Source organism: Zalophus californianus, chromosome 3 (genome assembly GCF_009762305.2).
Source record: "Zalophus californianus isolate mZalCal1 chromosome 3, mZalCal1.pri.v2, whole genome shotgun sequence".
Classification (NCBI taxonomy): Eukaryota; Metazoa; Chordata; class Mammalia; order Carnivora; family Otariidae; genus Zalophus; species Zalophus californianus.
This window is the reverse complement of record NC_045597.1, coordinates 165,214,215-165,236,411: the sequence shown is the minus strand read 5'-3', so window position 1 is coordinate 165,236,411 and position 22,197 is coordinate 165,214,215. Positions and strand designations below refer to the sequence as shown.

Sequence of the window (22,197 nt, the reverse complement as noted above, 5' to 3'; positions counted from 1 at the left end):
CATGCCCGCAGCATATCCGCAGTGGACATGCACAGTGCTGGGGGAGGCAGTAGATCATAAGAGTAAAGAGCACAGGTTGCAGAGCAGGGCATTCTGGCTTCAAATCCCTTCTCTGCCATTTCCATGGGTGGGACCTGGGGCCAGAAGTTATTCTTTAAGTACAAGTTTCTTCATCTGTAAAGCGGGAAGAGTAACAATGACTTTGCATTGTTTTGATTCAAGGATCAATGAGATGATATATGTGAAGCGCTCAGCAAAGTGCTGGTCTTGAGGTAATGCTCTAGATGTGGTGGCTTTATCATCAATAACCATATATTTTTAAAATTTTTTATTTTATTTTTTTTTAGAGAGTGTGTGTGTGTGCCCAGATGCGGGGGGGGGGGAGGGGCAGAGGAAGAGAGAAAGAATCTTAAGCAGGCTCTATACTCAGCCTGACATGGGACTTGATCTCGAGCCAAAATCAAGAGTCAGATGCTTAACTGACTGAACCACCCAGGCGCCCCAAACCTGCTCCTAAACTCTTAGTTCCATGAAGACAAAGAATATGATTTACTCATCACTGTACTCCCAATGCTATCATTATGTGTGGTACATAGTAGGTGTTTAGTAACTACGAATGAATGCATGGTCCATTGCCATTTTGTTGGTGAAAGGCCAAGTCACAGAGAGCTTAGTCAGCTCCATAAGCCCGTGTCTCATCCTCCTGCTCTCATTATATCACATCACAAGATGGATGCATAGGGAAGACAGCTCTGTCTGCTTCCAGGGCAGGTTCATGCCATGTTGACTTATGTCCTGGCAACTCAAATGTAAAAATACCACCGAAACAATCATGTGTGTGCCCCTGCTTAATACTCCAAGACCAGGTGTCCTGGGGGTATAGAAATGAAATATGTAGTCCATGCCCTTAAGAGGATTTACATGCTCGGAATACAACCTTGACCACCCATGAACTAAAGGCAAGCCAGCAAATCAAGGCAATACACAATGCTCTGGGAGTTCGGCATTGGGACCCATAACTGGAAGAATCAAGGAAACAGAGGGGAGGAGGAGGGGAGTGTTCAGCTGGTCCCTATGGAGGGGAGAGGGAGGCCGGTCCAAGCACTGGGCACTCACAGGGGCTCATGCAGATATAAGGTTGTCTTTGGCTGTTTGACTGGAATGGAGGGTGCTCACTGAGCATAGGAAATCACTATTGACTGGGTGGGGGGAGGCTAGATTATTGAGGTCTGGTCTGTTCCCTATGTTGACTGGAGTCAGTTTATCAGCCTGGGAAGCTGCTAGCTCTCTAAGATATCACCCCTACTTTGGGAGAAATAGACACAACTACTATTTAGAGAGCTCCTCTGGCCATAAATACAAGAGCACCTTGTTCATCCAGGACACAGCTCGAGGCCAAATATCCCTAAACCTCCAATATCTAGAACATGGGTGGGCTTTGGGGGGATGGTTTCAGAAGAAAAGACCTTGAGCACCTCAGTTGATGCCGGGGACTCCGTGCACTGATGCTCTTCACACTCTGTCCCTGAGGGTATGTCCCAGAGCCTGCTCGGCCATGAGCTTGGCCGACTGAAGCCGAGCAGACATGCTGGCCCTGGGGTTATACTGGCTTGGGGCAGAGCCGAGACCCCAGAACCAGCACTTCCCAATGGACAGTAAGACCTCCAGAAGCAAAATCCGTACAACACAATAAAAGAGTAAAACAAGTCAGAAGAGGAAGGCTCCAGGAAGCAGGCATACACCTAACAGGAAGGGACAGCAAGAGTATTGGTAGAAAAAAGTCTCAAAATTTCCCGTGACAAAGGACAAAGATGCTAATGCAGTTGCTAATTCATTGTGTATCCACATAGACAAGACATGGCAATCTTGAAAAGTACGTATCAGTGTTGCAGGCGAGGAAACTGAGGCCTGGAAAGTTTAAAAGGTCAACAAAAACTCAACTCTCAACCTCCCCGATCCGAACTGGACCTCACTCGGCCTCGGTCTCAAAAAGTGAAGTTTAAAATTAGAGGCCTGAATCATCAAGGAAAAGTTGACTCTCCTTACTATTGGTTTTGTTTAAGAAGACAGGGAAGTGTAGCACAGGATTTAGAATGTTCTTTATCATAAATCCTTTCAAAAAAGACCTTTGGAACTCTGAATAGGAGTAGGTTTGAGTATCTAAACGTTTCCCTTGAATGGAGTGCGGTTCTCCCATGGTAAATGAGATGAAGCCGCACTGAATGCATGCATAAAATCATTCCTATAAACTTCGTGTGGGTTCTTTAGCCCAAGAAATGTTCTTTTAGGTCTTCCTAGTGGTTTGTGCACATTGTGAAGCATGTTTTCCAAGACACCCATCTGGAAATGACCAATTCTTAACAGGGCCCAGACTCTTGGTTTTGGTTTTACTTGGGCCTCTGGGATGCGGAGGGATGCCATGCCGGTCTGAGGACTCATGAATAAGCTGGGTATCATATGCAGGTGGGTGTTCTTAAAAAACGCATATATCTTAGATTTCAGAAATGGAAAAAGATTCAAGTCTGTGTACATATGTTTCTAAAGCCTTAGTGTCCCGCCTACTGCCGGATGACTCAGGTGAAAAGCAGCAGTACCCTGTTCCTCACCACAGGGAGTGAGTGGCTTCTCCCTGTTCACTCAGAGGGCCCTGAGTCCTGCCCTTTGGTCCTTTGGCCACGTCTGCGTGGCCAGGCCACGGGGGCCTCTGGTTTCTGCCCACAGAGCAGCCTGAGGGTGCTGGGGGTTTGGATTCCTGCTCATAGCCCGAGGGAGGAGTTGGAGAGCTCCTCACAGATGGTAGTGGCCTGAGACGGCTGACTCAGGCAAAGCTGGGGCTGTGAGTGAAAGTTTCCAAGCAAAATTAACAAGCGGCCGTTAAAGGAAAAAGGTCTGTCGGGGGCTTATTCTTCAACGGGCTCAACCCTTGGGTTGTGGATTTCAAGGCACAGAGAGCCAAGGGCCCAGGGGCCACCAGGCCAAGCCTGCTCCTGGATCTCGGGGCAACCTCTGCAGTTACTCCTGCACGTGGGAGGATGGAGAGGTGTTGACCGTGGCCCTTCCACCACGGTGGGGCTGGCTTTTTCCTGCTGCTCTTATTCACTTTCCTTTTTGCAGGGGTGCTGCTGCTATGCCCTGTCAAGGGGAGGACAGTGCAGGCGGCATTCTCTTGGTAAGCGTCCATCCACGCTATGGGCCTGGAGAGTCAAGGCCAATTCAAAACATGCACCGGAAATGAAAAGAGAAAGGAGTCTCATTTCCTTTGGTAGTAAGTGCTTTCCAAAACCAGGAGCTTCCTTGGACAGAGTGGGAGAGAGGAGGAACCAGACAGAACTTCGAACCCTTCAATTAGGTTAATTGTTCCTCTCACCAGCTAGTGGAACAAGGCAGTCGGGGAGGAGAAGCTCATTTATTCTGAATGCAAATGGCCGGGGAAGAATGTTAAAAATACCTTGCAGGGTGAGAGATTGAGAGAACCGGATGTGTCTTTCTAAATACAAAAATCAACAAGAATGACAGAGAAATGGGGAATGGAGGGGAAATGGCGGCGGGGGGGGGGGGGCGGGGGGAGGGAGAATTAAGGACGAGGTTAAGTAGTGGAGGCTTGACCCCAGCCGAGCCTTTCTGACAACTTGGCACTGGGGAAAAGAGACCCCAGAAAGATTTTTTTTCTGACCTTCCTGATCTTTTCAGTTCAAGCTAGAAGCATCCATGGGGGAGTGGGGAGAAAAACAGGAAGCTACTTAGTAAGGATGATAAGCCAGAAGATAACCTGTAACTTGTCTGCTTCCCCTACTTCAAGTCCAGCAAGAGGCAACATCCTTGTCCCCTTTTGCTGCCAGAGACTCCAGCAACCTGAGTTCTCTCCACCCTTGGGGCTGAGTCCTGTGGGGAGAAGGCGGCCCCAGTGGCCCCAAACAGGCAGGAGCATGTTTTCCTGGCCTTGCAAACTTCCCAACATGGCTCCCTGAGTTTTTCCTTCCAAAAGCTAGGCCTTCCTCTACTTGCCAATATTAATATACATAAGATGACCTCTTAGCAATTTCCCTGGGAGATTTGCTGGCATAAGCATAACAGAATCTGGCCCTCAGTCGACAGAGGTGCTTAGTCAAAATTTCTCTGAGCTCAGATGCAAGCTCTCTGTGCATTACGCTTCTGTCTGTGCCAACCTTCTACAGCCCAGCCAAAGGCACTGGGAGCAAAAACATCCAATATAGGAGCTCTTCTAACAGAAACTCTTGCTAAAGTCCACTGCAGGGACTCAGCAGACCTGAGATGCTGTACGAGTCTATCAGGCTGTGCGTTTAACTCAGACAAAGAGGAACTGGTGAGTTACCCTATGTCATCCACTGAGTCAAGAGTAGATCTGGGATTAGAAAATCCGTCTCATGACTCTTCGTCACATGAGGCAGCCATCCCAGAAACCCTCTGGTTTTCAGTGCAGACTACCTCTTGCTAGGAGAAAACCATTATGTAGGTGTGAAGTAGTCCTAGGAGGATAACAATGACATCAATTCACCGCCTCACAGTCTAGCCCTGGTTCAAGGGGGGCCTTGTCTCCTCCACGGGGATGCGCCGGCCCGGAGGTAGGCCTGCTCCCTTGCACCTTTCTCACCAGCTGGCCCCTTTATTAATTTTTCTGTACTTGCAACGCCTTGGTCACAAGGAATGTCCAGACTCTTTAGGAATCATAAGGGGACACTGAACACCCAGTGGCAGGCACATCATAGGGGCACATTTGGAGCAGGACATGATCATTGGTACATTCTTTTCTGCACAGAAAACTTGCACTATTGTTTCAATGACCAAAGACTTTCAGATAGAGTCCACTAGATGGTACAAAGCACATTCACGTTCTTGACATTACAAAGCTACCTGCTCCTTCACCTTAATTTAAGGGACTTTGGTGTCAAGAAGGCATTTCTAAAGCACTCATGGCTATCTAAATGCCCACTTGGTATCTCCTAAGCTGCACATTTCCAAGGTGGCAGGACTGATGTTATGAGACCAGCTGAGCCTCCTCGGGGGACTGACAAGCTCTCTGGGCTTTGGTTTTCTCATCTGCAAAATGTTAGTCCTGACAGCACCGACTTCCCAGGGCTACTGTGAGGGCTGGATAGAGCGATATTTGTAAAGCAGTTAGAAGGGTGTCGGTGAAATAAATCTGTAACATCAGCTTTGAGACAGCACAGGTAACAAGAACCAATGCGAATCTTAGACCTACCAGTGTAGACTCAGATTTTTAACTCTATTTCTGTAAGGAAATCAGCTGCTGCTTCATAAAATAACAGGCTGATCCTCTAGAGCTGGATGCAGAGGAAGTCTCCACGTGGGGATCTGGCTACTAGTTCATTAAGGAAGCTGGTGGGGTTTCTACATGTGGTGGCGGCGGTGGAAATGGGGAGATCTCCAGGGGGAAAGGAAATTCCAAAGTCAAGAGCTGGTATATTGCAGTCCACCCCCAGCCCCTAGATGGAATTCTCCTCCACTGCCCACTTTGAAGATAGGGCGCTATTCTCTACACTCTTCACTCAAGAAGGCTCTTTTCCTCCATACTATGGGATCCCCTAGGCCTTTACTTCCCCCGAAAGAGAACGTCATCTTGAGGTTTCCCTCTGGGGGCCACTGTCCAGCAGGTGGGTTAGGGGTGCTGCCATTAGGTGGCAGCGGGTAGGAGTGTGTGTCTCACGGATGTACAATCAGGCGCTTACTTGCAGTCGTGCTTCTCAATTTCGAAGTGAGGGTTGAAGTTGAGGACAATCTTCTGGTTGGGTTCAGGGGCGTAAACAATCCACTCGCAGTTCTGGTGGGATGGGTAATCCTGGGGGTAACCTGGGGAGGTGATATAGCCAGCATCTTTGGAATTCAAACGACCTCCACAGGGTGAGTCTGAAAGAGAAGGCAAAGAACCCAAAGAACTTCAAATATGCTACAGCCTCTTTTTTTTTCCCCCCTCTCCCTGTTTCTCTTCCCTACCAGTGGCTGATTAAAACTGTTTTACAGACCTTTTATGGCAGTCCAGAAGACTAACCTACTTACTCATTCAGTGGAAGAGATTATTTCAGCTCATCCCCCCCAACTCACCCAACTGAACACACACACACACACATACACACGTGCACAATCACACACACTCCCCAAATCAAAATATTCCAGAAAATGATCATAAACATTCCCAATTACATGGCCTGAGATGAAAGAAACAAGAGAGCGGCAAACGTAACATGCCCCCTGCCTTTTCTCATCTCCTCTCCTTGGTCCATCTTCTTGTTCGAACCTCTCATCTCTATCTTTATCTCATAAATCCTTCATTTCATTGGGTGTCTCCCAGCCCAGCCCAGGCCGCCAGAAGAAAGAGCTCCGGGAACTGACAATAGTGGTTTTGTGGTGCCGACCCACAAACGAGCCTGGTAACAATTACATGTGATGTGGAGGAAACATTTTCAGCTTTGGGCCAGAATAGGCCCTGGAGGGTGATTTTAGCTGCTGTTTCTTCTTCTTTCTTTCTTTCTTTCTTTTTTTTTTTAAGAAAGAAAAAGCAAAAACCCCAAACATTTAATTCCACATACACCACAAATTTGATTTATTATTTCATTATACACCGAGTGGAAAAAATCTGCATTGGAGAATTCACTGGCTCTGACCTCAGAGCTTCGACAAAAGTGCTTTGTGTTTTTTTTCCCTTGCTTTCTACCCGCCGTCCCTCCTGCCTCGTCACCACCACCAGAGTGTGCTGCTGCTTTGGCCAGCGGCAACCAGGACGCGGCCATTTGAAAGGCTACTGCAGGGGGCGTAGTTGCCCCCCCTTCCCAGCAGGGCCTGGCTGGAGGTAAACAGCTTCCTGTGGGCCAGGAGGCAAGGGGGCGACTTCAAAGGCAGAAAAGGTGGGTGATGACATTTGAAGAATCTCATATATTTGGGAGTGAAGTTCTGTAATCCCCAGGAGGGGTTCCTGGGAAATGGGGGGGTTTTGCTTAATACCGCAGTAGAACAGAGGACGGGAAGGCACGAGAGACCTGGAAATATTCAGAAGCCTCCCGGAGACCTTCCTGAGATGTGCGCCTCTCTTAGCATCAATCACGATTTAATATCGCCATCTGCATGGAGCAGCATGGGCCCGTGAATTATGTATTATGGCTCAGCAGCCACCCTACAGGACGGGGTCTTTCTCCTGTGTTCGCTCTTTGAGGGAAAGGGTCATGCATTTTTTAACTCTACAGGTGCACTTTACTATTCCCCATGTCTGTTGGCATTACTGCCTTCCAGACCTCTGCTTTAGATTACCAGCCTGACAGGCTTTAAATGCATAAAAGATGGGCATGCCGCGCAATGGTGGTTGGGACACACAAATCCACACAAGTAGCCTTTTAGGCATCGTGCCTCCAAGAGCTCAAACTGTGCCGTGTTGAACTGCCCAGAATCTAATGGATTCAGGTTCCATTTCCTACTGGGTGGAAAACAAAAGCAGGCCATTTCCTCTGGCTAGCAGAGCCCACATCATCCTCTAACTAATGACCCTGCACCCTCCCCAGTCCAGCAGGACAATGGGCCCAGCCCTCCCGCAGACAGAGAGGAGGCCTGCGGAGGCCCGGGACCGCCCATCCCTCCGCAGCCAATCCCCGCAGGCTTGCCCACGCCACTGCCATGCGGGGCGCCCAGCACCTTCCAGCAAGTCAAACTGTGGCCCGCTGGTACTGGCTCAGGCATATGCGATCGGGCTGAGAAGGACCCTCTGAGAGGGCAGAGGTGTGGGGACTTAGCTCACCAGCGGCTCTTACCAGGCTAGCAGGGGAGGGGATTTTCTGCCCGCTCTTTGGGTGAAAATTGCAGCCCTGACTCACACTCACCCCCAAACCACACTGTTCGCCTTGGAACTCACCAGAGGGACCCTGAGCAGAGCTCCTGTTCAATAATTGTGATGGTTTCTACATCATCCACGCTCTCTCCCTCCTTCTCCTACCCCTGCTCTTCTCTCCAGCCACTCCCAAAAGGAGAACTTCTCCTCAACTCCGCCCCCCACCCTGTTCAAGCTTTTAGAAATCAGACCAGGCACACACCATCAGCAATAAAGACAGGAAACTTCCTCATAGGAAGGTTTCATTTCTCATCCAAACCAAGAGAAATCACTTCCCCACTCAAAAAAATTTGAAATTATATATAATCCATAGCTGATAGTCTGTGTTTTCCATGGTCAAAATTTAACGGAAAGAAAAAAGAGCAACTCGTTTCTTTTTTTCTGTCCTTTCTTTATCTGAAGAAAATTAAGGCACTTTATTAAAATTTTTGAAAACTCATTAGAACCTCTGCCTTTGCTTTGGTGTAGTTAACCCCTTCAATACCAAAGCATGTATAAATTCACCTTCTTGTTTGGATGGCACTCACACTCAGAAGCACACACTCACATAGATACCGAGCAGACGTCGGATACATACGCATATTAGAAAGTCACACTTCAGCCCCTCACACTTTCACACCCACTCGTAAAATATCACACATCGTTCGCACAGACACATGGCCACCAAGATAAATACTACAGTTTCTGCCTCTATTTTTCTTGGAGCAGACTGAATCCTGGAAAGATATCAGTAAAACTTGTAAAGAAAACAGACTTCATCCTTCTATACCTCTTCTTGATCATTGAGGCTTCAGTTCCAGGTTTGGGGACGCTTCGTCTCTTGAACACACACGCCCCCAGGAGAAATGAACTAGACTTTCTTCTGAAGAGCTCTACCATCCATTACTCCGGCGGCCTGGCTTGTGTCCCAGAAGGAACAGCATAAATGCCCTCTGTCCTGTGTCAGAGGAGTCCAGCCCAGCCAAAAGAAAGTTGAACTCAAGGGCAAACCCCTTTAGGCCAATCTCCACATACAGAAGGGAAGTTGACCCTGTGGAAGTTGGACCTACTGACCCTGTTCGGTGAGTTGACAAGGGACTTCTTTCTCCAGCTATTTTGTGAATACCTTTCACCTGGGGCAAATTCATTTCCCAAAGAGAAGAAGGCACACCCTGCCCCGGGCTGTTCAGAGCCAGTTTTCTCCTACATCTGGGAGAGCAGCCTGAGGGATGAGCCAGCTCAGGCCAGATACAGACCGCAGACGCCCAAGAATAAAGGGATTAAAGTGACACCTCTAGACCTAATTGGAAAGAAAGGGAATAATAAGTCCTAAAGTCAAGAAGGTCTGATTTTCCCCCCCCCCCGATGAGTATTTAGGTGTTTTTATTGGACATGGTCAATGTCAGATTATTTCTGACATTTATATCGTTCTCTCTCTCTCTCTCTTTTTTTCCCTCCTCCTCAAGTGCCCTCGTTTTGCTGGAGGCCTAAGCACCATCTGATGTGGCCTAGAGGTAACCCGGCTCTGGATCAAGTAAAGCAATTTTGTATCCACCCACTCACAATTCTGAGGCTCTTTGCCAGCTTCAGAAGGAACTCACCCTTCTACAGAACCCAGCTGAAGACAAACTACCAGTTCCTTCGTAATAGCTGATTTTCAGGAAGTAATGAGAAGAAGTAAAAGAAAACCTAAAACTCTGGTCTGCCTCCTAAGGAAATTCAACCGGAGTTGTTTTACAGGAACACTGTATGGCCTGCACTTGACACTAACGTTCACTGAAAGGAAGCCCTGACTGCTGTGACTACTTTTAAATAATTAGAATGACAATGGCTCACTCCCGGCCAGGCGAGGGCACCAGGTGACGCTGGGCAACAGCCTGCTGGCAGTCCCTCAGCAAAACAACAGTCCCATCACTGGGCTTAGCTGAACGGAAGGAAAATGTCCTTGGCCCAAACAGGGAAGTTTAGGACTGGCTGAATGTGGGACTGGAGAGTCAGGTTGTTGTCAGAGGTAGGCCTGGGATGACGGGACCGAGTTGCTAGAAAGGGAAGGGGGGGGGTCCCAGAGTAGCAAGAAGAGGGCAGTGGATTCTTCACTTGCTGACCTTCCTCGGTCTCAGCTTCCTACACTGTAATTCAATAGGTGGATTAAATCAAGTGTGGAGTTTTCAAACTTCTTAGAAGTGTTTGTTTTCTCTTCGAACAAAACTCTACCCAGAACTCCGATGTCCAAAGCAGGTAGAAAGAAGTGGAGCTCTCTTGGGTGCAGGAGGTAGGGCGGCGAGAAGGGGTGTATATTCTGGGCCCCTTAGTCCCTTGTCAACTCTGCTGGGCTTTGGGGAGCACAGTTGGAAACCCACTGAACTAGACTTCTGTTCCCTTGTTACTTTAAAATGCCCTGTGAGAGACAAGGGGTAGGAGGATTAGAAGACATCTATTTCTTGTGTATCCCTGAGGGTCCTGTGGAGAAGAGCAGTCGGTCTCATTTTCCCTGAAAATAAGAGCCTTTATTTCCTCTATAATTTATCCTTTATCCACAGCATAATCCCATCCTGCTCCTATTTCCAGGGCATTGCTTTCATTTCATTATTAGCAGCAAGGTAAAGAAGCAGCTCTTTCTCCTGCTTAAAAAGAGAGACGGTTGTCACCTTGCCACGTCATTAGCAAGAAGCAGCCTTGTCTTCAACATGGTCTCACCACTGGCAAGCTGTGTGGCCTTGGGTAAGTCAGGAAACATCTCTGACACTGTGTTTTCTCATCCATAAAATGAGAGGAGTGATCCTAAAGGTCAGGTCCAGTTCTTAAGTTCAAGGCCTATATAATGAGGTGGGGAAAAGATCCTATACCTATAACCCATAGATTCTCTCCCCTCCTAGAGAACAAGATGTTTATTCAAGGTGTTACTCCTGTTTCATCTGTTTGGTAAGCCTTGAAACAACCTCTGGGATTTTTCCAATGAGCATGCCTGTCTTGCATGATGGAGAGTTCAAATGTCTTTTAATCACATTAGCCCTACTGACGTGAGTTTCTTTCCTCAACCGAGTCTGTAGCTGCATATTTATAAATATTGTGGATACGTAGTTCTGTGTGAGCATGTGAGCAACACTGATGCATAGAAAGGAAGACCAAAAAGTTTCTTCAGATCCCTTGCCTGAATCATCTAAGTCCCCTGCTCGGGGTTTGAACTAAATTTTGCTCACTAACCCCGGATAAGCTGCTTTTTAAGAGTTATTTCTGTGAGCTGAGGCTGGATTTTGTTTTATTCAAAGCGACTTCAGTCTGTCATAAGACAGTCTCATAAAATCTGTATCTTGGCTTAAGCTGGGAAGAAATGAGCCAATCCATCAGCCCAGGAATGCGGCTGTTTGACCACTTCCTAAGGCAACTGGGAAGGGATGCAATCTATTCAATTTATGGGCCCGGGTGGCAGTGAAGGATGCACTCCTGAAGGCACAGCAAATGGAAATCCCTGTGAACTTTTGCAGTGATAAAGTTCAAAATCTGAATAAAAGAACCTCTGGGAGGGCAGGAAGGACGGGAAGAGAGGGTGAGAGAGGTAGGCAGCACATCAGCATGGAGAAAGGAGTAAGGAACCAGGCAAGCTCCCTCTTCCAAAACACCTCCAGCGCATTCACCGAGGACAGAACCGGGAATTGAGTCTGGAAAGGGGACCTTTGGAAAATCACTTCCCTTTAATCTGGATTCTAAAAATGAACCTTCATTTAATCGTTAAGACGTAAGTTTGATGTGATTACCTCCTCTGACCTCGAATCATGCCACCTGTGGTAACCTTGTTATTTGTCATCTTATATCATAAACAAATGCAATTCCAATAGGGCAGCCAATATAATATCATTAGCTTATATTTATGTCCACTCTTTTCCAGCCCTCGTTGCAAATGCAATTTTGATGCCATTGATGAGAGATCTGGGATTACAATTCCTGCCCATTTCAACAGACATTTGGGGAAGGAAATAGAGGAAGAATAATTTTGAGGTCTCTCCAAAAACCAAAGGAGAAAAAAAGGTAATATAATTTTTTTTCATTTATTTTGATTAACTGAACCGAAGGCTTATGGTGAAACGTCAGGGGCTCCCCACTGGTTAGTGAATGAAATCCAAACCCCTTGATGCCTAGCAGTGGGGCCTTGCATTTAGCCTAATGAATCATTTCTGACCTTATTTGCAATTATTTCCCTCCACACATTCTAAACTGCAGCTTCTGAGTGTTCCCCAAATAAACCCAGTGTCCATTTCTCTGCTCTCATCTTCCCCTGATACCCTTTCAAGCTCTAAAGCCCTTCCATCCTCTCAGTCAAGGCTCACATACCACCTCCACCCTCCCTGGTCTCCCACACCAAGGGTACTCTCCCAGCCTCCGTATCTCGAACCTCCGAGACAGAAGCTCTTTAAACGTCTTCTAATCTGTGCAAGGGCTCGGGACAGCCTTAACCATTCCGCTGGACCACTGCAACTTGAAAGCATGACTCCTTCCTCATTCATCTTTGGTGAACTTTATAGGATCGAGCCCAGAGCCTTGCCCAAGTCAGACTCAGTGAGATTTGATGAATTCATCAATTACGAGTCGACTAACTTAAACACCAAAAGTATTGCCAGCTAGCACAAACTCTGAGGAAGCCTTATTCAAACTGTTCTGCTTCTCTAGTACTGCCCTCCCGTCCCAACCCACAGCTGCTATTAAATGCTAAGATTTTTTAGTGGTGAACTGAGAGTTTCAGTTAACGTGTTTGGGATCATGATACCTGGTCATAAGTCAAGGTTGAGTTATGTGAACCCAGGTCTCCAAAGACACTCTAAACCTCGGATAATAATGATGCAGTTCAATGGATATTTACATTTTAATCCTAGTGATGGTAAAAATAATTTATCTGAGGGTTTCTTCACCCCCTCCCTCTCTCACCCTCCCAAAGGTGAGTTCTAGATAATTGTTATCAGTAGCACCAGGAAGGGGCGCACTACTACTTATCACTAAACTGTTTGCTGATAATCGATGCTGTCTTCCTTCTACCTATCCCTCCCCATCTCCCTTCCCCTGGCCCCCAATATGCCTTTGGGGCACATCTGTTTTATTTTTCCCCTTTATCAAAACAATTATTACTACTAGTGCTCGGCCCAGTAGTTTGCAATTCCCTTTATCTTCTTTGCTGAAAGACTGGCCAGAGCCCAGATCACTGGTTATGGGGACCTTTGGAGGCGGTGAGCAGGGATGCACTGGATATGTGCAGTAAGCTGGCTAGCAGCCCCATCCACTGCGTGCTACTGGGGAGAGCTTTCCTTTTGTTATTCCCAGCCCCCTCCCTTCTTCCTGGATTAGATCATGACTCTTTTATGAAGACCCAGAGGGAAATGGGATTATTAAGAGTCTTGCTGGGTAAAAGCTATTTTGTCTTTATGATGACTTTCTTGAGTTCAGCTGCTGAGGGGCCTTGATGCCAGAGGAGAAGTTATTGCACATTCCGGGGAGCACCTTCTGCACAGTGCTCCCTGCTGAGCACACTTGCAGTGATGAAGGATGGAAGAGGAGATAAGGAAAGGAAAGGGGGAGAGATTAAAACAAAATAAGTAGAGACGAGAACACTGAGAGCAAAAGAACAAGGGGAGAGGGAGAGAGAGAGAGAGAGAGAGAGAGAGAGAGAGAGAGAGAAACGCAACGAGGAGACGTAAATCTAAGATGAAAATCCAGCAAAGAATATTGCTCTCTGAAGAACAGTGTGCTGAGAGATCATCTGAAGCTTATAAAACACAGACAAACGTTCAGTGGGGTAAGAGCTGAGAATGATAATTATTTACTTATTACAAAAACTCATAAAAATAGCATAAACTTATCACAATGGTTATAATGTACTTTCTATGATCACGAGATACAGTTAACCTCACTGAAGTTCTTCTGAAGATAAATGCTTTCAGAACTGGACCAAACAGCACTCTATGTAATCTGCCATAGCACAGAAAACCCCGATGGGGTAGGTGTTACTATCAAACACACTTTACAGATCAAGAAATTGAGGTACAGAGAGATGGAGTGTTCTGGCCAATGGCTGAGCTGGATTTTCAACCTAGGCAGACTGGCTTCAGTGCTTCAGAAGCTGGGAAGCCCAACGCAGGGCCCCCCAAAACTCCTACATGACAAACTTACTTAGTGGCATTTAGGGAAAGACAAACGTTTTCCCTGTGTAGAAAACTCCCCGTGCTCTTCCCGCGTGCCAGTAATCTGTCCGTGTGAACAATGAGAGATGTGTTTGAGGCTGGGGTGTGGGGACGGCTGGAAGCACTTAACATCTTCTCCCCTCCCTGCACACACTGGCACCCCGCTCCTTGTCATCCTGGCCCTCTTCCCTGTGTACCAGAAACCAAGGTGTGTCTTTAGGGGAGGGAGGGTGGTGTGGATAGGATGTTCAGGTCTGAAACCATGTCTCACAATACGGAGGGTTTTTTGCTGGCCAACTCCCATTTCTCTCCTGTCACCTCAACCTCACTCATCCCCATCCTAAATGCCACATTGTTATTGTTCTACTGGATAGGAGCAGCATTTTCAGAAATGGGGGATTTATTTTTATAGCACAGCTGGTCTGCCAAAGGTCACATAATTTGGCAACGTTCCCAGTGGTTAAAAATTAATTTCTTCTTATTAATACAACCAAGGTCCCATAGGATCGGAGCTCAGCCTTATCTAAACTTGACAGCTTCCTAAACCTTCAGAAGATGCTTTCTCCTGGAGGGCCAGCCACGCTACAAGGCCACTGTGTCCAGGAATCCAGCTTCACTGAATCCTGTTATGTAATGAAACCATTAAGCCCCTTAGCCATTTCTCATCAAGGCAGATAAAGCTTTGAAAAACGCTGTAGGCTCTCTAGGACAAACTTACACAGTGTCTTCCAGGAATGGGTTAATTAAAAAAAAAAAAAGTGAATTCCTTACCTGGAAGGAAGGGTACAAAGACTAACTTCTGGGATCAAATTTATGTCTGCCACTCAAAGAGGGTGCCTCAAAGATCACAGAGTGGCAGATAACGGTCAGATGATAAAATACTTCAAATATGTTAATGACAACATAAACTACTGCCCAGATGTCACGTTTTAAGTCCTTTCTCAACAGTGCTAGAAATTGAAAGGTATCATGCTTCTGCTCCAACTTCTAAAAAAGGAAAATCTCATCTCTATTTCCTCGTCTTTCCCAGCTGGACTTTTGGGGAATACATTCTGAAAACCCTTACCAATAAACCTGGCTCTGAATTCTATCAACCAAGAATTGTCCCACACTCTGATCACCCAAAGTCAGCTCATTCTCTTGATTACTTTAATGAGCAGTTGAATGACATGAACAACACCAGGCAGGGGCCTCACGATCATTGCGCCCCCCGTGTTTCTCCCCGGAGATGCTCCCAGACCCCTCCCAGCCCTTGTTTACATTCATGCCTTATTGCATGTGAATTGGCATTTGGACTCCTCTAACTTTTTCTATCCTAAAGAAGATAGGAGCTGACCTCTCTGGTTGCAGAATGTGGACTTTACATTCAACAGCAGGGGATGAGAGCCATTTGGTAGACAGCAGGAGTCCTGTCTAGATAGCCTGGGGTTCCAGTCACTGCAGCCTTCCAACCTTACATTTTGCCAGTTGGGTGCTCTGTGACTTAATCTGAGGGCTGATTGACATAAAAGTCCAACCCTGCAGTGCTGCCCGGGCACTCACAATTCTACCAGGCACATCTTGGACAAGAAGGTGCTTGCCTGGAGCACTCTGGGGAGCTCTCTTCTTTCCACTGTTTTGCACTGTGTGCTCTGTTGGCAACTGGTAACAGCTTCACTACCTCGGGTGGCTGCTTATGGGGTAAAGTTTACTGGGCATGCATTGAATGCGGGCATGAGACCAGTCCCCAGAGCCTAGAGCAGGCCGTCTGTGTACAATCTAGGAGTTCATAGTTTTGCTTGCAAATCATTACACCTGCCCATAGTCATCCCGCATTTTGGGGAGAGGGGCTAAAAAGGAAACCCTTATCAGGCGCCTAGAACGTCATTGCTTCTCTTTTAGGATTTGTTTGAACGCAGACCTGTCTCCCACAGACAATTTACACCTCTTATCTGATCATCCACTCCAGACGCAAGGCTGATTGACCGCGTCTGCCCGTGTCCATGGCAATGGTGTTTAAACCCAAGCATAGATCAAAGCTCTGGAGGCCGAGGGAGGGGGGTGTGTGTGGGAGGGAAGGTTGTTGGTTACAGGGTCCGGGTTCTTTTGGCCCCAAGCGGCACGTCCCAGAGGTGGAGATGTTGGGGCTGGGAGTTGCCACCATCTGAAGAAACCCACTGTCAGGGCCAGAATAATTTCCTGAGCAAACCCCAGACCCCCCCCCCTCCCTGCCCCCTCCCCCCCACCACGATTAACTCGAGCAAAGGGGAGATTCCTGGCCAGGCGCTGATGAGGAGTGGATAGCGCCAGGGGCCTCTCCTCTCTGTCTGAAGCCGAAAGGAAGAGGGGCGGAGGGAGGGCGGCTAGCGGTGAGCACACGCCAGTAAACCGGAGCGTGGATCCCCTCCCCTTCAAGAGAAATTCAACCGGAGCCGCAGAAGCTGCGACACGGATGAGCCGGATCCCCTAAGCTTGCCAGGAAAACTGATTCCCACCCCACCCCCACGGTTCCCAGAGGAGAGACCGGTTCATTCGACCACCCCCGACCCCGTCCCCGCCAGCCCCTGGACGTTGGCTCTGCTCTGAGGGTGCCCCCCACCCAGCCGCCGGGCGCCTGGGACCCGGTAGGAAAAACTGCGGTGCAGTGAGCCTGAGGCAAAGGGTGGGGGCAGCCGTTTAATCACAGCTCGCCTCGCCTCCATTAACTTGTGTTGGTATTAAAAAGAAATCAATCAGTGAAAATGAAGCATTGGCTGTGAATATTTCTCTTTCTCACGTGGAGAAGCAAGAAGCGAGGCGGCGGGGGAGGGGAGGCGGACCGCGAAGGCGACCGCGAAGGCGACTGCAGAGGTTCCTCCCAAGCGGAGAACCGCAGCGGCGACTTAACTTTCTGGCAGTGGATGGCGTGGAGGAAATGCCGCAAGCCTCTCCCTGGGGGTGCCCTTAGTCAGGAGGAGGAGGGGACAAGGCTGGAGTTGTTGGAGGCGGCCAACTTCTCCCAGGCTTGAACCTTGGTTTTGCTTTCGCTGGGAATATTTGTGCCTAATAGAATGTTTATGGATCGTTCGGCTCTGTTTCTGCTGCGTAGCCCAAACAAATCGATGCGGTGTTAGAGACGGCGCTGAGGGGTGGGGCAGGCTTGGGGGCCACCACGGCCCCACCACGTGGATGCCCGCGCGCCGCGTGCTCTTCACCTGCTCAGGCGCACGGGCGAGCGCTGGGCGCTGCTAGAGGCGGTGCAAGTTGCGCGCATTCCCGAGGCTAGAGAGGGCTCCTTTCCGCCCCTCTCCGCCCTCGGTTCTGAAGTCCGACCCCGACTTCCCACCCCCCCCCAGTTCGGCCAGCGCTCGGATCCCCAGCTCCGCCGACCCCGGGCCTCAGCCCCTCGGCGCCGGCCCTCCAGGGGCCGCGGGGGGAATTCAGCGCACAGCCGAGCGCGGGAGACAGGAGGGGGCGCTCAGGGCAGGGCCGGCCGGGCGGCCCCGAGCCCCCGAGCCCAGGCAGGAGGGAGGCAGGCAGGCGGCGGGGCAGAGAGTGGGGGAGCCTGGTGCGCGCAGCCCAGGCGGCCTCCCTGCCGCCCGTCAGTGCGAGAGGCTGCCGCCGAGTTATTTTCTCAGTCGCTCTCCTTCCTGCACCTTCCCCGCCCTCCTTTTCCCCTGACTCCTTCTCGGAACGGGTTCCCGCCACCGCTGCGGCCGGCTGGGCTCGGCCCCCTCCCGGCAGGCGCGCACCGGGTGAGTCAGAGGTCTACTAGGGCCTCACCCTTTGCCACCCGCTGCCAGCTCCCCGGGTGCCACTTGGGGGCTCCGACGGGAAGCCGGAGTTCCCCGCGGTTTGCGATCGCCTTTTCGAGGGGCTGGAGGATATCCACCCAGGGCGGGTCCCAGCTCCGCGTCCCACAAGGAGGTCCCACCCCGGGTGCCAGGCTGCCTGAGGCGTCGTAGTGGTTGACCGGCCCCGCGCTCCGCGCCTCGGGGCTTCTCTAGAAGTGACGCAGCGCGGCCCGGGGCTAGGGTGGGAGGGGGCTCTGCGGAGAGCGCGAAAGGCAGGTGGCAGAGCGGGAGTGGGTTCGAGCGGGTGTCGCACACACGCGTACACTCCGCGCAGCGCTCGGGGACAGATGTGCGAACATCTGGGGTAGGAGATGGCCCCTGAGTCTTCACGACCCCTCCCGCTCGCAAAGCACACGGAACCTGAAGTTGGGTGTGTGTGTGTGTGTGTGTGTGTGTGTGTGTGTGTGTGTGCGCGCGCGCGCGCGCGTGTGTGTGTATGTGAGCGCGCGCGCGCGCCGGTGTGTGCCCCAGTGTGCGCGCGCTCGCCGGGGCCTACTAGAGTCCGTGCCTGAATACATAATATATCGTGGGCATCTTCACCGCGCGCGCGCGCGCGCGCACACACGCACCCACCGAATCACACAAACATACATAATTTATGCAGCATCTAGGTCTGTGGGAGGTAATTTAATTTCGCTTCAAGCTGGGAACTTAGAATTAAGGCAAGAGGGGATGGGGAGACAAGTGAGACCTGCGCCCATCTCTCCGACACGTTTTGCAGCGGCCCTGAAGACCAGCTCTGGCAGAGGAGGAGGGGCAGCAAGCGTGTGGATTTGGATAGCAAAGGCATTCCTCAGTCTTCCTTCCCCTCAAATAAACACTCAAGCTTAAATGGGGGGTGTTGGCGGTGAGGGCCAGAGCACCAGGCGCACAGCTTCCCCTTTTGGCTCTCACAGGACCCCGAGGCCGCTGTGATGGAGGGGAGGTGCCCGGGAAGCCGCAAGGGGTTAGCCCTACCACTGCCTCAGGCCGGCCTTAGCCTTGGGAAGTGCCTTCCGGTAAGGGCACTTCACGAAGGCTTTATCTCCTCTTTCTCTTTTCCCTGTTTCCTCCAGAGATGGTTTCCCCATTTCCAATCACCTGTGGCAGCTTCCAAGAGTTTTGTCGGATTCCCGACACTGTTCTCAGAGGGAAAGAGGCTCGTTCTGGGGAGAGTGGTGTGGGGAAGGAAGGACAAGCGCCACTGGATTCCCTGCACCCAGAAATCCCTTCTCAGGCCGTGTGCCCCTTGCCAGCCCTCCTCCCCGCTGCCAAATACTGGCCTCAGACTGTTCTGGGCCTTGCAGTCCTTATCTCTGCAGTCTGTCCACACACCCTTTTTGGCAGTGGTTGAGAACAAATTCCACTCAAAAGTTTCTAACCACTTCACAAGAGTAAGAGACCTTCGAAGGCCATGCAGTCTGTTTTATCTAATAATAATTTTTAAAAGAACATCATTTACTTTCCCAGAAAACACATGGATGCAGGAAAGAGAGTCGGGGCGACCAGCCGCCTCGGTGGCCAGCAGCGCCCAGCCCCAAGCCCCTAGCTCAGCTGCAGGCCAACTTGATCCATCAGCCTGCGCCCTAGGATTCTGAGGCGTATCCACACATTCTGCAAAGAATCCACAGCATTGGAAAACCAAAACTAGACTCTTGTGTTTCCCAAGCCCTTCAGTTAACATTGCTCAATGTAGCTAAGTGGAGAGAATGCAAATGATTTATATTTCACTGGCTAGGTTGAAGAAACTCAAGGGAGATGTGTTCTGCTTCAAGACGGGGGGAAAAAAATCCCAAAAACTGTAATGCAAAAGCTTTGTAGTATTTTTAAACCTTTGATTCAGTCCATATGTGACATCTGAACACCGCCAAATTCTATGTTTCAACACACACACACACACACACACACACACACACACACACACACACTCCTAGCAGGAGAGAAAAGTTGGGTTTTAGGAGCGGTGGTGGTGTAGGGCCGGCCGGCTGGGATCTCTCTTTAAATTATTTAGTATAGAGAGAGCCTCCTTCTATGCCATTCCGTGCGGCCCGTATAAGCCGTTGCTTTTAAAGGGAAAAAGATGTTGAGATGAACAGAAAAAACTTTCAGGGGCTTACCTGGTTGGCCTCTCACTTCGTGTCCCGAAAAGTAGAGAGCTAAGAAAACCCAGGTGAGAAGAAACATATCCATTTTGGAGAAGGAGCCTTTCTCCAGAACTGGGTTTGTAGATTTCTTGTATAATTTTAAGTCTTTGTGTTTTTCTCTCCCTTGCGTTCTTCCTTACGGTGTCTTCTGCAAAGGTTTCTAATGGTCAGTGTTTCCCTCCTGGGTCCTGGCGGCCCGTCTTCACCTTTATTCCTGCTGGATTCTCACCTCACTAAGAGGAGGGTGGCTCCTGAAATCAGCAAAGCGGGAGCAAGCTGGGAAGAGGGGACGGGTTTCCTCTCTTAAAAAACAAAACGCTTCTATGTCCTCTCCAGTTCCTCAAAGTATCATTTCCTTTATCCTACAACATCACGAAGATTTCCCGAAAGCCAAGCGTAAAAAATAATAAGAATAATAAAAAGAAAAGCCCAGACTTGCCTTGGGCATCACACGTCCCCAGGCAGCTGTGTGATCTCAGAGGCGTAAACCGACACACATCCCCCGGCACCCGGGACCGACACGCGGGCGGAGGCACCCACCGCCGGACGGCCGGAGTGCGAGGCGGCCGCCCAGCTCCTGCCCTCGCCGGGTTCCCCTAGCGGGAGCCTCCCCAACGACTACCCCCGCTCGGCCAGCCTGACGAGGGGAGTCAGAGGAAAGAAGCGGCGGCGGCGGCGGAGGCGGCTGTTGCTGCTTGCGGCTGCTGCTGGCGGGGCGGCGGCGGCTGGGATCGCCAGGGAGCGGGCGAGCCCCTCTCCGAGTTCGCTCGCGCCCGCCCTCACCTCCACCTCGCCCAGCGCCTCGCCGAGGTCTGCGCGTCTGAGGAGGTGCCGGGGGCGGGCTGCGGGCTGGTGCCTCGCTCGCCTTCTCTGCTTCCCCTCCGGCTCCCCCCAGCCTTTTCAGGCCGAGCAGCATGTGGATGTCAGAGCCGCGGCAGAGCTATCCGATTACGCGCCGGCTCAGGGCCCGCCCCTTCTGTGTTCCTGATTAAAGAGGCAGCCGCGGAGCCGCGCGGCGTACAGCTCAGCGCCGCGGCACCCGGCTCGGGCGGGGCGGCGGCGGCGGCGGCGGCGGCGGCGGCTTCCCTCCCACCCCGACCCCCCACCAGCCGCGGCCCGATCAAAGTTGAGGCGGCTCCCGTCCAGCCGCTCTTCTCCCACCCGGTCGCTCCTCTCCCACCCGCACCTCCCGCCCACCCCGGGCTCCTCCGCGCCTGGCTGCGCCCGGCCGCCCGTGCGCAATGCCCGGGAGAGGGAGCGCCGCGGGGCACCTCCGGGGCGCACTGCCCTTGGCCGCATCGTCCCCGCCCGCGGGAGACTCCGCAGGAAATGGGGGGGGAATCCCTGTTCCCCCCCTAAATTCCCGGTCTCCGAGGCCACACACGTAGAAGCCAGCACAATGCCACGCGCAAGGGCGTTACAAGAGGAGTTGGGTGGCGTACGGTGTTCGGTGTAGGGAACCAGGCGGCAGCTCAGCCATGCGTTCGCACAGGCAGCAGTGCGGGGCGGCGACACACACGGTCAGCCCCGGCTGAACAAAACCCCAAACACTCGTGCGTTTACTCCTCAGGGCCTTTGTTGTGTCCCAAACATACTCCTCTCCTCGCTGGGTAAGGATTTAGTTCTCTCGGCGCACCTAACTTGTAACTACCAGAAGAAGAGTGAGTCTCTCTGCAAAGCATTTCTTCAGGTAATTAAATTGGATACCCCCCAACCGTCCCCAAAAGTACGGGTACGTGAAGGCTTCTCCTCAAAATGCTACTGTAACTACTTCTATTCACCTTTTCCCCATGGAAATGTGGTCACAGCGCGCAGAGAAAGAAAACAGCATTATGCCAACTATTTTTAAATGGAGGTGTGAAAACTGTTTAGAGGGAGTTGTAAGCTAACAGCTGGGGAAACACTTGTATCTTTGTTTCTGAGGATGGCTTTGTGTATTCCAAACTGTCTTGCTTCACTAAGCACCTATTACTACATTATCATAAAGACTCTAACAAGAACAGTCTAAATAACACTCTGCATATACCTTCTCTGCCACTCTGCAGATTAAGAAAAATAAAGTTTTGGTGACAAGAAGCACACACACATCTGACTATCCCATTTATTTCTTTGCTTGTACTTGTGGATTCTTCTGGGTGGTTTTCCTCCTTATCTGGACTTGCCATTAGCTTTGTTTATCACTTTTAGTGTTTGAAAAATCTGTAACTCCCACTTAACTGTTATTTACACTGAGATAACCAAAACAAAATTGAATCAGAAGTGAT

At 50.3% G+C, this 22,197-nt stretch overlaps 1 protein-coding gene across 5 annotated transcripts in view; it reads right to left on the bottom strand.

Moving 5' to 3' along the window:
* NRP2 (neuropilin 2) overlaps positions 1–20,938 on the bottom strand; it is a 114,151-nt gene extending 93,213 nt beyond the window's left edge. Inside the window, exons 1-2 of one of the 5 annotated variants that reach the window (XM_027588059.2) lie at positions 19,907–20,938; positions 5,709–5,886 (exon numbers count right to left, since the gene is read on the bottom strand). In XM_027588059.2, coding sequence (XP_027443860.1) covers positions 5,709–5,886; positions 19,907–19,979 — 251 coding nt within the window. In that variant the 5' untranslated portion in view covers positions 19,980–20,938. The remainder of the gene's footprint in view (positions 1–5,708; positions 5,887–19,906) is intronic. The other 4 variants (XM_027588056.2, XM_027588057.1, XM_027588058.2 and 1 more) reach the window with 4 other exon arrangements.
* Between the last annotated feature and the right edge of the window lie 1,259 nt (positions 20,939–22,197).